Source organism: Culex quinquefasciatus, chromosome 3, assembly GCF_015732765.1.
Source record: "Culex quinquefasciatus strain JHB chromosome 3, VPISU_Cqui_1.0_pri_paternal, whole genome shotgun sequence".
Lineage (NCBI taxonomy): Eukaryota > Metazoa > Arthropoda > Insecta > Diptera > Culicidae > Culex > Culex quinquefasciatus.
This window is the reverse complement of record NC_051863.1, coordinates 113,992,802-114,007,783: the sequence shown is the minus strand read 5'-3', so window position 1 is coordinate 114,007,783 and position 14,982 is coordinate 113,992,802. Positions and strand designations below refer to the sequence as shown.

Genomic DNA, 14,982 nt, shown 5'->3' with positions numbered 1-14,982 from the left:
CTTAAATTTCTTAAATTTCTTAAATTTCTTAAATTTCTTAAATTTCTTAAATTTCTTAAATTTCTTAAATTTCTTAAATTTCTTAAATTTCTTAAATTTCTTAAATTTCTTAAATTTCTTAAATTTCTTAAATTTCTTAAATTTCTTAAATTTATGAAATTTATGAAATTTTTTAGGTTATTAGTTTTTTCTTTTTTTTATTTCTTAATTTTTATCAAGTTTTGGAGATTCTTAAACTCTTCTAATTTTTGAAATTTCCTAATGCTCCATCTTCGGAGCTTCTTAAGGGTGCACAGCACCCAAGGAAGTTGTTGTCTTCTCATTCCAAAATTGCAAAAAAAAACTCGGACCCAATCCTGCAACAATCTGATTGTAAAAATAGGATTTTTTTTTGTAAATCGCTTAGGAGACAGTACTTTAGGGGATGAATAAAAATTATATCGATAATTCCCGTAGTTTCGAAAACACTAAAATATCTGTAACTCTGACTCTGGTTGATGTGCAACGTTAATGTTGATTTTTTGGAATATCTCTTCACTTTCGCTTGATTTTAAACTGGAAAGTTTTATAGATCTCATAATTATCTTTTTTTCTGTTCAGATAAAAACAACACAATTTTATGTATTTTATAACCCTGTTAATGTTCAAATAATGCTTATTTTTTAACTGTCAACTAACCATCTCTAAAAGGCAAACAAAAGTTTTATCAAAATTAATTAAAGATTTCATTGCAATGTATTCACAAATTATGTCATTAAAAAATTAGAATGTACAAGAAAATAATGTTTTTTTGCAGACCAAAAATGCTGAAATTTACTTCCAATTATGAAAACATTTTTTTAAATACATTTAAGGACTTATTAAAAGAAACAAATTTGGAATTCTTCGGGATTCTAGGTGTCCAATCGTACTCCTCCTCCCGAACCTCATGCAGTCTCAGAAAAGAAAACAAAATCTCGTAGGACGTTGACGACGTCGCGTCACTTTGCATCGTCCCACTTTTTTTTTCTTACGATCTCTATCGACGATGTCCCCGAACGAACAAAAAAAAAGCTCACAGGCACGTGGCAGAGCTCCACCAACGCCCACCAAATCGCGGGCTTCTCTGGGGGGGATTGAGAGTAGGCAAAGCCGGTCTTTGACGGGCCGGCCCACGTGCAAAGTTGGCACACGTGCTCAGGTCGTGGTGCGAAACTGGAACGATTGGGACTGATGTGGGTGGAGCGTACAAGATAAACCTTTTGATGAACTTCAGAGTCCGGGTATGAGGGTTCGGAGTAATGTAGGCTTGAACTCAATCGATGTAAATAAAACGATTGATTGAAGTGATTTTCAGCAACGCAATTGATTAAGATTTACACAGGAGACAGTCGATATTGATAAGAATTATTATGATGACCAAGGTCGTTGCCGTGAAAATCCGATCTACGAACACCTCATGCTCTTTATGGCGTTGATCTCTGCCATTTTACCACAAAATTGGGTGCGCTTTCTTCTCAATTCAAAAGTTCTCGTGTTCTTAATATTGAAACACTACAAAGAGTCGCCAAGATTCCTTCAGTTCCGGAACCGATGTTCATCGCGAATCACATCGACTCCTCCTCGAATGTGTGTCACATTGGCTGGTGCGCGAAAGTAGATCATCTCCAGCGCTCCTCTTCCCAAGTAGCTACACCACCAGACCTATCCATACAAAGTGCGTCCGTCTGCCGTGACTTGGCGAATCTGTCACCGTCGTCGCCACCAGCATTCCTGAACCCCGGACGAGCGTGAACGTCGTCGTCGTCGTCGCGAGATCCCGCTGAAAGCTCAACCAGAAACCAGTTGTGTGTGTCAGCGCTGAAATCGCATCGACAAACTCAAAACCTGTACGCTCTGAATGATCGTCCGGGGGTACGCGCGGGGTGCGGGCCGTCAATAATGTCCCTGACGCCAGTGTAATCAAGCAAGTCGCGCGTTCTGTCGACTTGATCGTCGTCGTCGCCGCCGTAGTCTATACCGTGTGGACCGGTCAGCATTCCATTCTCTGTCTCGTTCGTTCGTTCTCTGCGCGCGCTGGCTGTAGCTATCAGGTCCCGGTTGTTGTTGTGATCGTACGAAGAAGCAGCCCCGAAAAAAAAACACGCGAGACAACGGCGAAGAATTAGCAGCCTCAACCTCGAGGCAGGGAGAAAAATTCTAAACATTCGTAGAATTTCTGGGTTTCTCCTCCTTCATCCCGTCCGTCCGTCCATTCTGCTTCTTCCATTGACACTCTCCGACGACGACGACGACGACGATTGCCGATTCATTCCAATCGCTCTCGGCCGGGGTCTTCGGCGCTGTATGTAAACAAAGTTTTGTGCTCCTCGAACATGAAATTAAGTTCTGCCGTCGTTCTTTATTTTTTGCGCCTTCGGGATTACCTCATCTCTGCTTCCTCCTACTTCTCGTCTCTTTACGCTCTTCCTCCTCAGTTCGTCACCGGCTGCCGTGGGTTTCGGTTGATGTCGTTATTGAACGCGTGGGGACAGGTCAGTTTGCGTGTTTCTTGGAGTGTTGCCTCCATTGTCAGCCACAGGAACCGGGATATGGGACGATCGTGGAGTTTACAAACATTTTTGAATTCTTTACTTAGTCCTGAGAATGTCTTTTTATGTGAAGAAATTTGACACTGGTGTTGCTAGAGATCCTTGAAATGTAAATTTGAAGACAAACCAGTTCAACAATGACCGATGCATTCTTAAGTGGAGTATCTACTAATGATAGTAATAGTAATTTTATTTGATAACGACATCCTGTATAAGAGCAGCTTCAGTGTGCATTTAGTGATAGTTTTTGCGTCATAATTTATAAAAAACGGGCTTGAAACTTTAATTAGTTTTTGCACCCTATCAACCTGGAAAACCGAGTAACAAAAACTTTAAATAAAATGTGTACTAGCTAAGCTTACTAAATTGCAAACTAGTAATCTGCGTTAATCAGTGAAGCCACATAAATTATTTTCAGCTAAGAATACATCGATATAGGTCTTTTTAGAATTTCGTATCGTAATCCTGCAACACATTTGTAAAGCTGTCAATTGTAGAAGTCAAGTCATTGAATAAAGACTTTTTTTTTCAATCTACTCTACTCTGCAGTTCAGAGTTAATTTTTAAATTCTTGATGAGTTTAGCAAACGTTACCTTATTTTTTGATAAAACATCTAATGATCTCCTTTTTCTCAATCTCCTCCACAGAAGGCGATTAAAACAACGATGACGGATCTTGGTGGACCCCGGCTGAAGCAGACGCAGACGCAGCGAAGACGCTAGCCGCATCGAGAGAGCTACATGGATCGCAGAAATGGCGGCGATCCTTTGGCGCCTCCTCGGCCCCCCAAGTCTCTGCCCCGTGTTCATCGTCCCCGGGCTCCCGAGCCGGCCATAATGAGCTCCGCCGCCGATACGACCTCGACCGCGAACCGAAGTCTCAGCAACGTACCGCCGCAACTGTCACCAAAACCTAGGAATCTAAGCTCTTCCAGTAGTAGTACGACGACAACGACGACGCCGGCTGCGCCCCGAAGCAGCAGCAATATCAGTTCATCAATTCCACCGCCGTTGCCCCCGCAGATTGTGCCGCTGACGCCGCTGCACACCCGAAGCCAACACCACCACCACCAGCAGCACCTTCTTCCTAGTAGTCATAACAATAGCAGTAGTCATAGTCTAGTACAGCCAGCAAGTACCTTCTCGCGACGACGTCCACCGGCAGCGCTACCGTCGCTCTCCGTCGCGGTGAGCAGTAGTAACAGCAACATTTTGGGTCCTCCGAGCTTGGAGACGAGCCTGCCGCCCGCCGCCACATCCCCGGTCACGCTGGCTGCGCCGCGACCCGAGAACGAAAGGCTTACGAACGAGTATGTCGACACGCCGTTCAGCAACAGCCGGCTATCGCCACCGTCATCGAACCGGGTGCCGCGATCCGCGGCGACCCCCGGGTCGGCGGTGGCAGCGCCACAAGGTGAAGATCCAACGAGTCGACAGCTATCATCAGTATCGCCGCATTCACCTAGCAGTAACAGTAGTAGTACAACGGGCAAGCCAATCGGATCGACGGCGATGCCGACGACGCTGCACGGCAGCGGTAGGAACTTTAACAATAATACGATCAACACTAGGCCAAATCAATTACCGCTGGGACAGCAGCACAGGACGGTGGGGGCGGCGGCGGTGGCGGCTGCGACGCCGTTGTCCGCGGGTGGCTCACCCACGATACAGTCAGCAACATTGCCAATTACCAAACAACCAGTATCGAACCATACCTTTAGCAAAGATGCGGCGGCGACGGCGACAGGCCTGCACGAGCTGGACTGCATCGAGCTGCACCCGTCGACGAACGGTGATCTACTTAACTCCATCACCTGTCCGCACTGTAAAAAGTGTCGCTGCGAGGAGTGCCAGCGGTCGCGGCAGCTGCCCTCGCGGTGGCTCTGCGACAACAGCTGTCTGTGCAGCGCGGAGACCATCATCGACTACGCGTCCTGTCTGTGCGTCGTCAAGGCCCTGTACTACCACTGCTCGAAGGACCACGAGATGGAGCGCGAAAGCGACACGATATCCTGCGCCGAAGATCCCTGCTCGTGTCTGCCGCACAAGCGAACGACGCGGTGGGGCCTGCTGGGCGCGCTGTCCCTCGGTCTGCCCTGCCTCTGGTGCTACTGGCCCATGCGGGGCTGTGTGGCCGTCTGTGCGAAATGCTACGCTAAACATTCCCGACACGGTTGCCGCTGCCAGCTGCAGAACGGAGCCGGCAGTCTCGCCGGAAGCATCCTCGGCGGCGGAGGCCCCGGCCAAAGTGCCAACGGCACGACCGGACCGGACCACGCCAAGTTCTCCGCCGTCACCGGCACCAGCCCCGTCTTTGGCATCAAGGCGAAACACCACCACCACAGCAGTCACCACCACCACCACCACCATCATAGCGATCTTACGCCCGAGAAGCGGCTGCTCGACTCCAGCCCAGAGTACTGATATATGCTGTATCTGTGAGCGGGCGGACCCAACAAAAAATAGCCGCCCGCTGGCAGACGTCATCGTGCAACGGTAAACAATAGGAGCGGAGGAGGAGGAGTGCGTCGTGTGCGTGTCGTAGGGTCTAACAACAACAACAATAATCATAAACTCGGCGCGGGTAACACAAACACACACACACGTGGGATTCGATAGAAATGAGATCGGCGAGATCGAATTGGAACGGGGAGGGGAGAACTGTTTTAATTATAATTTAACCAAAGACTGCAGACTATTATTGAGTTATGTTTTTTTGATATAAATAATAATTATTTTTTCGTATGAAAACAAACGCAAAAAGAGGAAAAGAGGGAGGAAACGGAGGATTAACCAATATCGCGACAAGTCGACTATTCTATTGCTATTTCTATCAATCTACCACACACACACACACGTGCACACGCACGCACACTGTTAGGTTATGTTGTGTTTGTTTGGGCAATTTGAAGGGGGGGATCACCGTCAGAGAGACGCTTGACAGCTGTCAAACCTAGTGCGGATCTACCCCTTCAGGTTGTCAAACGAACACAACATTGGGCTTCACGCACTTGCAGAAGTCTCTGTCTTATCGCGAAACGCGAGAACGAATCGCACGCGAAAAGTACAGAACCGCGATTCTGACGGAGAGCAAGGTTCTGCAAGTGCGTGAACCATTTCGAGCAGATTGCGCCGCCAAGACGGAGAAAACCGGAAACGCTAATTTATTCTAACTGTTCAAACGATAAGTGGGGTGGGTGGGGAGGAGGTGCGGGGAATCTCTCAATTTTCCAGAGAGATTCGAGTATATTTTAACGAGAGAGAGAGAGCGAGTGTAAAACGATTTGAGCGCGCGCGTAGTCGAAAGAAAAGTGTTAGGGACAAACTTAGTTAGGATGTTTTTTTTTTTTCAAGAGTTGCGCGCGAACGAACGAGAGTAATTTATTTGCCTGTGCGCCCGCGAGGGAGGAGGTGTTGGGCAGGTGGAACGACTGTTTGTGCTCGATATTTTAAAAATATCGATCCGCGAAGCAAATGGGGCAAAACGAGACATTCTGTTGGGGTCGAGGGTCGCGAGAGTAGGTAGGTGATTAAGGTAAAACAATTAGGACAAACAAATGAAGAAATCGAGGTGGTATGACCGAGGAAAACCCTGTAAATATCTATACATATTTATCCAAATGACTAATTTAATGTAGACAACCCCCCTACATCAGGCAAACCGAGAAAAGGGAGAAACTATTTTTCTTAACAAAACAACAAAAAATATGTGTATGCAATTGTACGCGAGATGTATATAAACCACACAAACACACAGGAAGTAGGAGAAGCTGAAAAATGAAGGGAAAAATCATAAGCATATTTATATTTAAAAATACACACACACACGAAGGAACCACTGAAAAATGTGTAATATATATTTTTTTTGTTCGACGGGGAGCACATTCAACTGTGGGCTCCACGTGTCTCGGCGAGTGAGTGAAAAGATGCACGAATGTGAATGTGAGCGAGCGAGCGAGCAAGCGTATGTGTGCTTTGTGTAAATATTTATCGCGCGCGCAGGAAGGAAAGGAAAAGAAAACGCAAGAAAGAAAACAAATCAGCATTATCCGGTACGAGCTGTATGGATTGCTTTATTTTCTCGAGAAAATCATGGAGCAAAACGTGGAAATCTAAAACTGAGAGACTGGATCAAATGTTGGGATTTTCCAAAATTGCTGGAAGGTAGCTTGCGGTCGGTGAAACGTTGACAGAATAACTTTGGGAAGATGGCAACTCGATTCGACGTCACAGCACAATGTTAGAAGCGGTTCTTTTGAGGGGCACTCATTTCTCGTGGTCAATTGGCAATTTGAGTATCGCATTTTTAGCAACATACGATCTAAATCAAGCCAGACTGAAAACATAGTGAAAGGCTCGTTTGACCCCGGAAAAAATGTCCCAAATTTCAAAGAAGTGTTCCTTACTTTGTCAAATCAAGTTGCAATCTTCGACAAAGTTACATAGATCTTCAACAAACCAAGGCGCCTTCCATCGATCAGGAAACGCCCAACTTTGGCCGCAATCGTTGCAGCGAACTCCGCGAGAGGGGCAGGGTCCCAAGTTCGGGGGGGCTGCCGAATCAACTTCTCGTAACGCACGTATCAATTCTGCTCACGGCATGCAAAATATGTGCAGAAATCATCACGTTTCCAATCAGCCGCCACCCCGAGTGTGAATGTACTTTTAGCAGCCGCCACACAACTCACAAGTAAATATAGCCCGAAGAAGAAGAAGAAGCGAAAAAAAATCAGTTCATTGTTATTTAAATTGATAAAAGCGCTGATTAAAGTGGTGCATTCACCAGCAAAGTCGGGCGAAGGCGACGACCATAATTGAATCGATTGTGATGTGGCCACCGCCACTTCCAGCATGTGGCCCCGCGCGATTTATGCTGCCCTTGCGAAACTGGATCCGCCGGATCGATCCACACGAGGTTTTTGCGCCTTCTTCTTCATCTCTTGTTTTGCTAAGGCGCGAATAGTGCGCGAGAGTGTCTACGCGCGCGGTCGTCTGCGAATTTTATTTATTTTCGAAAGTGATAACCTATATGGACAGCACCCGGGAACACAAATAACACAGATAGGGGCGAGTTCGATTGGTCGTCGTCGTTGTAAGGCGCCCTGCGCGGCCCTGCACGTCAACCGTTTGAGGCGGGAGCAGTTGTAATTCAAGCTTCTTCTACGGGCAATTGCGCTGACGAGGGCGGAAAATAGGCTAGATGCGCTGCTATTTTGGATGATAGAATCGTTTTGATTGGGGTTGAGGGTGGATATTGTCGCAGAAGGCGCTTTTTTCAAAGGCGAACAATTTTAGTTGGCGCTTAAAGATTATCAAGGCGCCTTCAGTGTTTCAACACTGATTCCAAAATTCGTTAACAGTTTTGGTTTGAATGCAGGATTCTAGGTAGGTTAGATTCTGAACTTCGCCTATTTGATAAAGGCGCCTTAAAGTTTTTAGAGGCCTAAACCATAGACTAATTTTGACATTCGCGTACCATGTTTCAAGATTATGCCGTTGACGTAGATATTGATATCGACGTTGAAGATTTAACTTTTCGTGGCAAAGGCGTCTGCTTAGAATTCGCCTTTTAGCGTTGAGACCGATGAATCAAAAATTACACCAAAAACCTGTGCTGAAGGTGGAATCACTCCGGGACCGCCACAAGCTGTTGCCGTCGCTTCCAGGAAGCTCAACAAAGATCCTCCTGATGGTGTAACTTGCGTTGATCCTTTTTGGTACTCCTCGGATCGACCTTTCAAGCCTTGTTTCTTCTTCTGTGTGTGTGCCCTGCTGTTGGGAAGGGAAGAAGAAGCGACCATCTGTTCAGCTGCTGCATTCCCCGAACAATGCCAACCCCGAAACCGGGATATGTTGGATTATGTTCCTCCCCACACACACACACACAGAAACCTACGTTCTCCAAGGGTTTTTGAAAGGGAAATTGTGTTTTCCTCTTTTCTTTATTGGAATTTGATACCTTGGTTCGTCGGGACGGCATCCTGAGCCAAGGCCGTGACGTAATTCAGGGCCTGTCCCGCGCACGCAATCTTCTAGTTTCTAGAACTGTCAGAGATGTACGCGCGCGCACACACTGGCTGGAGAACGACGACCCGAAGGAAATCTCAACTCAAGTAGAACATTTATCGTTGGAGATTTCCTCCTTCGAAACGCACAGCCAGCAGCAGCACCAGGAGGGGTTTTTGAAAACAGGAAACGACTGCCATTTTCATTCATCAAATTTCACTCGTGGGCGAACGCGCGGCGGCGACGGCGGCCAAAACTCGTCGCGAGCGTGAGACTATTTGGCCATGCGCGCAGGTGCCAACCAATATCGATGGTTGCGCAGCCGCCGGAACGTTTTGCGTCGTACTTGCCGGCGTAACCCTTGGTGTAGTGAAGTTGCATGAATGCAAGGAGTTTTTGCTGAGTTTTACAGAAATTTAGCAAAATGAACATTTATTGCTGAGTTTAGCTGAAATTTTGCTTTATTTTGTGTTGTTGATTTGAAATTTCGTCAATTTAAATCAAATTAACAATGTTGGCTTAGTGTGCTGAAGTTCAGCAAACCTTGCTGTTTCTTATAAATTTTGCCAATTTTGTCAAAAAAAAACTGCGCAATGAAACAAACGAACCTTGATCGCCAAGGGTGCATCTCAAGTCGCGCTGTTTTTCAAAACCGCCGAATGAGAATTTCGTTCGTTCATGCCCGCATCCGCTCACTGCTCACAGCATCCACCAACCGATCCGAAATGGACCACTCTGGTGTGCTGCTGATGTATGCGTGTGTGTGTGTCGAGATGTTTTTTTCGTTATTCCGCTCGTCTTTTTTTTATAAATAAAATTCATTCATAAACTTCTATTTAAGTTTGATGAAAATAAAGCGGATGTTGTAATTTTTCGTGCTAAATTTAAATTCGAGAAAAAAAGCGCTTGTGTCATCGTGAGTCGTGCGATGGACGGGGAAAACGAGAACGAAAAATTCTCAACAAGATTCGACTCTGCCACCCCGAACGTTCCCAACCGAACCTGCGGAATCGCTGCAACGAGCAAAAATAAACAACCTAAACACTAGTAAAAGCGAAAATGCAGTACCTAAAAACAAGATGAAATCCTTAAAAGAAATTGATACACCAGAATTTTTAAGTAGCGAAATATCTTTTGGACAATTGGATAAAATCTATATATTTTGTATATCATCAAAAGTTACTAAAAGTTTAATGAAGAAGAAAAAACTAAGACAGAATAGGGAAACATCCGATTAATTGCCTTAATGAAATATATTTGCTAGGGAGAAAACTAAAAACTAAAAAAAAACATAAATTAAAACCCCGAAACTTATGACGTTTTGTACGCTCGTCCATGTGGATTAAGAAAAGTTAAGATTTTCCTCGCATTTTTTCTCTTCTTTTCCTTGTTTTTTTTCTCAAAAAGAACGTTGCGCAAGATTGTATTTTTTTTTCTTTATTTAGGAACAAAAACAAAACCGTATAGACGAAGTTACGAGAAAGTAAGCTGAAGCAAAAAAGGAAGTAAAACTGAAATGATTTCGTGTAGGATTTAATTTCCAGTATTATCTAGTCGTGCATTATAAAGTAGCAGGAAAATAAAATAAAACTGAAAGAGATGAATGAAGCGTTCTTTTAAGGTGATGAAAACCGAAGTATATAATATTCAAACAAAAAAGCAAGTAACTTGAAGAAGAAAAAACAAAAATAACACAAAACCCAGCACAGGAAGAAACCAACTTAATTGATGCGAAGTGGAAAATAAAATAAAACTAGTGTGTTTACCCTCCCCCACGGCAGGTTAAATCTGCAACTCTTTCGGTTTGATTTTCGAGGAAGAAACGTTGTTTTGACTAAATTTACGAAGAGAAATCTAGAGAGAAAATAAAATTCTAAATTACACCGTTAGGCAAAATGAAGCTAATCTTTACAGCAACACGCAAAACAAACAAAAAAAATGTCCAAAATCTCGATGTCCGACAGCAAAAGAAAGCACATATAGAATCTTATCAGCATTAATACAACATATGAAATAAAAGTTAAAGAAAAAAACTAATTAAAGAGAAACAAAACATGCGCTATATGATATATAATAAAAATGGAATCATTACATTGTCAACTGTACCTAAGCTGTTATTTTTTTAATAAATGGTTGAAATAAAACAAACAAACATGGACGATGTCAAATATATTCGAATTCCTAACACAAAAGCCTCTAATACACGTCTCGTCAGTCAAATCAAAACAAAAGCTGTATAACTGTTGAACATTAAACAATGGAGAAATAATAATAATTAAACAAAAATGCAATACTCCCATACTCCTCGGTTTTGAGCACTATTTTCATTCTTCTGTTAAAAAAAACAAACCCACACATGCATACAGAATATACCCGCAAAAAAAAAACAACAATGTCAATGTAATCAGTTAACCAACCAAAAAACCAAACACTCAAAACCACCCCCCTCTAAAAATGTTATTAGGCCAAATCCGGCGCATTGAAAAACGGAGAGTAAATGTTACTAAAGAAAACAAAGATATGGGCAACAACAACAGAAGAAAAAGGCACCTTTGAATATAAGAGAAAACAAGAATGAAGATTAAATTTATTATGTTTTTCGGTAGAGTATGTGTGAGTGCAGGGCCGTTGAAAATGGAAAGGAAAACTAACAGAGGAAAATAAAATAAAAACAACAAAACTACTGAAGGGAAGTATGAGTAAATCTGTGTAAATTTCTGTACATACTTATATTATTTCTTCTTTGGAAAATTATAATTATTATCTAATGTTAAAAATAATAACAATACGACCAATTTAAAACACCTGACTTTTCTGTGCGCACTTTTCCGAAATTCCCTCATTTTTGGTGTATACTGCTCTGATTTGTCTTAACGTCGTTGTTGTCTACCTTGATTGATGAGAAATAATGTATTGGTGAGTATTGATTATAAACGGGAATCAGCATGTGCCCTAACTGGGATACGTTCTCATCCCAGTTACCGAACAAGTACTGTAGCAGGTTGAATCCAAGGGGCTGGAAACTCTAATATTACTTAGGAATACTTAGTATACTAACGATATTCCAGTATACTTGTTAGTATACTAACCGAAAAACAATAAACTGTTAGTATATTAAGATACTCTCAGTATATTGGTAAGTATACTGGAGATATGTAAAGGAAATAATAAGTATACTAACATATATTTTGATATACTGGTTAACATAATAATTATAGCTCTAAGAGTTTCCAACCCCTTGGTTGAATCAACTACCCAGTTGTCAACCTGGATAATTAAAATGAATAAATTAAAATAAAAATTAATTATTGTCAAGTTCCAGTCAATGTTCTTTTTCGGAAAGAGCCTAGGAATGCGTGATCCTAAGCCATCAATCCTAAGGATCAAATCAAAAACAAAACATTTGAAAGTTGATATATCGAGCCAATCATTTCATTAGGGCACAAAACCAAAAATCGCGATTCGAGAAAATCGCTTGCAAAAAGTGGACAACTTGTTTCAATTCCTATTTAAAAAAGAAACTTGACTGATGTTATTTTTACTGATGAAACGATAAAACACATCATTATCCTCAACTCTGCTGAAATGCTTCTTAATTTTTGTTTATTTTCGCAATAAAACTCATAATTTAAAAAAAAATCGTTATTGGGCCCTTTTAACTTTCCAACTATTGTTCATAATGGGCCCTTTCTAAACAATTTCGAAGAGAGCTGAAAGGGCACTAAAGCGCTGTCACCGGATTGTTGTTTTGAATGATGTTTACGGGCCCTTTTGTTTAGTTAGAAATAATGAGGAATTCAGTAGAAATTTTGATTATTGGTGAAGTTTTGTGATTAGTGTAGATAAGGTATGTGAAACATAAAAATTCTTCAAAAGTTTACTGAGCAGCAGCCGTGGGACCGTATTAAATATTGTTTTTTGACGTGGTTTTTCTCTGCAGAAATCCATGGTGAAAAGTAAACCAAACTTTTTTTTGAAGTGAATTAGTGTTAAGAATGTATGAAAAGTGCACTTTATAACACAAAAAGTTCCTCAAGTACAAGAACCTAACGAAAAATAAAAGGGCACATTTGAACTTGTTTGCAGTGAACATGGTTATGTGCCCTTTTGTGTTTTTGATTTTTTCAATAGGAAATTGTTTGTTTTCAATCTGATTCTTGGAGGGCATGTAGGGAGTGTACTAATTAATGGAATAGTGAATGTTTACGTTTTTGTTTTGTGCCCTAATAAAATGTTTGGCTCGATATCAACATGTGTTTAAAAAAACTTATCGCAGGAACCGTCTACTGTGAAGATATTTTGTAGATTAGTAATTGTAATTTAAAAAAAAATACCTGCCACGTGCTACATGATTTCGGACGAAAACAAAAAATGTTCTTGATGGACGAGACTAAAAAATAATGCATAGTTTTACAACACTGTGTAGATAGGTTTACTAAAAGTGTATATTCAAACATTTATAATTTATATTTTTTCAAATTAAATAAAAAACAGCGAACAGAATCAAATCACCACGACATAGTTTCAAAACATCACAACATCGAGCAGCATAATTTGTTCAAACGAGGTCATCCAGCGGCACCAGCGGAGAAGCCGGAAAAGGTTATCAACTTATGGTCGTTCCACATGATGCGTTGCTCGGCTCCAACACACATCGACACATCCTCTCGCGTCATAATTGTCATCGTCGTCGTCTTCTAATGAGCGCACATATGTTTGGAATGAAATTTTCGTTTCGTTTTCGTTTGGGAGTTAAAGATGAAGCTGGTTGTGGAAAACAGATTCAAAAGTCGACTGAGCTGGCTTGCCAGGAGTTGCTTGAGTTTAGTTTCGATGTTAGATGGTTTAAATTTCCAATTAATTTATATCAAACCATAGAAAATAACACGTAACAACATTTTGCATTTCCCAATATCAATCGTAAATTTGCCACACCATGCGACTCCATCCCCCCTCCTCTCACCCACACCCCTTTAAGTTCCTGCGACTACTTTTCGCCGGTCCGTTTCGTGTTAAAGTCCGCGGAAAATATCAAGATTCTCGGTGTGGAACTTTCCGCGAGAATATTTTTAGATCCTACCAGGCCACCACGGAACGGACGGGGTGCCGTTTTGTGCCGCATGTGTGTAATTAAATATGGCTGCTGCCTCGGGTATCGAAGGTAACTTTCTGAAAATCTTTCACCAATCCCCTGTCAAAGTGTGACAAGTTCCCTGGAGATACACTCAGAAAAAAGTACTGGCAAAATCCATAAGAACGTCTTATGACCTTTCGACATCAGGATTTTATTCGGATTTCATAAGATTTTCTTATGACTGGGAGGGGAAATTTGACAAAGCCGTCAATTAAGATTTCCATTGAGTTATCGTATGACATTCATAGATGGAATTGTGTACAGAATATATGGCAATGCTCATAGAGATCATATTAACATACATTGTTTTTTATACAATTTTTTCTGATTTTTAATTGAATGAAAACAAAAGTTTATTTAAATTTTAAATGTGTTTTATTTTTGAACTTCATTTCATTTTTGCTTCGAGGAGATGTTTTCTCCGATCTTGTTCGTGGTCGCCCCACTATTCCTCCGCTGCTCGTCGTCCTGTTGGTTTCCGATGCCTCCGGTTTAATCGTCTCTTGCTGGTTATTCGGCATGTTCTGCCGGATGGCCAACACCTTCGACTTAACTTAACCAAACTTAAACCCCTTCGACCGCTGCTCGGAACTGTCCTCACCGATGCTATTCTCCGGATCCTTCTGGAGGATGCTGAGGAGGGCCGCCGGTGGAACCAACAGCCATTGATGTTACCTAAAATACCAAAACTAAATATTCAACTTCGAATCAAAACCCACGAAACACCCGCCACAGAACTTACCTGAGTCTTGGAGGTCGCGGTAAATAAGAAAATTTATTCGTCCGATCAGAAACTCATAGCAGCGGCGGCAGCTTTGTGAAGTATTTACCGGAAAGAATTACGGGGCGATTTGGAGTCGCGAGCGTTCAAAATTGTCTGCTCAATCCGTCCTTTCGCCATCTTGAAATGTAAAAAAAAATCACACTAGCATCTTACGCGAAAACCATTGAAAATTACAGATGAATTCCATAAGAATTTCTTATTAAATCCATAGTCTATCAACAGTGGACCAAATACATAAGTAAAGTTTAGTTATAACCATATGAATTTATAATGACGGTCATAAGATTGTCTATGAAAATCGCGAGAGGCTAGTGGATACTCAAATTAGGCAGCACATAAGATGTAGACTTATGAAAATCTTACATTCTTTTTCCTCAGTGTACACAGCAAAAACAAACTATGGTAAATTCGCATGCAAAAGAATGCCACATTACCTTTGTGAGCAAAGTATCTCATAACTTATAGGACTTTTTCAAAAAACGCCAGAA

At 42.0% G+C, this 14,982-nt stretch overlaps 1 protein-coding gene across 1 annotated transcript in view; it reads left to right on the top strand.

The window, feature by feature from the left end:
• Positions 1 to 11,223, top strand: part of LOC6041966 (protein sprouty) — a 35,715-nt gene extending 24,492 nt beyond the window's left edge. Inside the window, exon 2 of the mRNA XM_038258849.1 lies at positions 3,219 to 11,223. Within this exon, the coding sequence (XP_038114777.1) occupies positions 3,312 to 4,994 (1,683 nt within the window). The 5' untranslated portion in view covers positions 3,219 to 3,311 and the 3' untranslated portion in view covers positions 4,995 to 11,223. The remainder of the gene's footprint in view (positions 1 to 3,218) is intronic.
• The last annotated feature ends 3,759 nt before the right edge of the window (positions 11,224 to 14,982 follow it).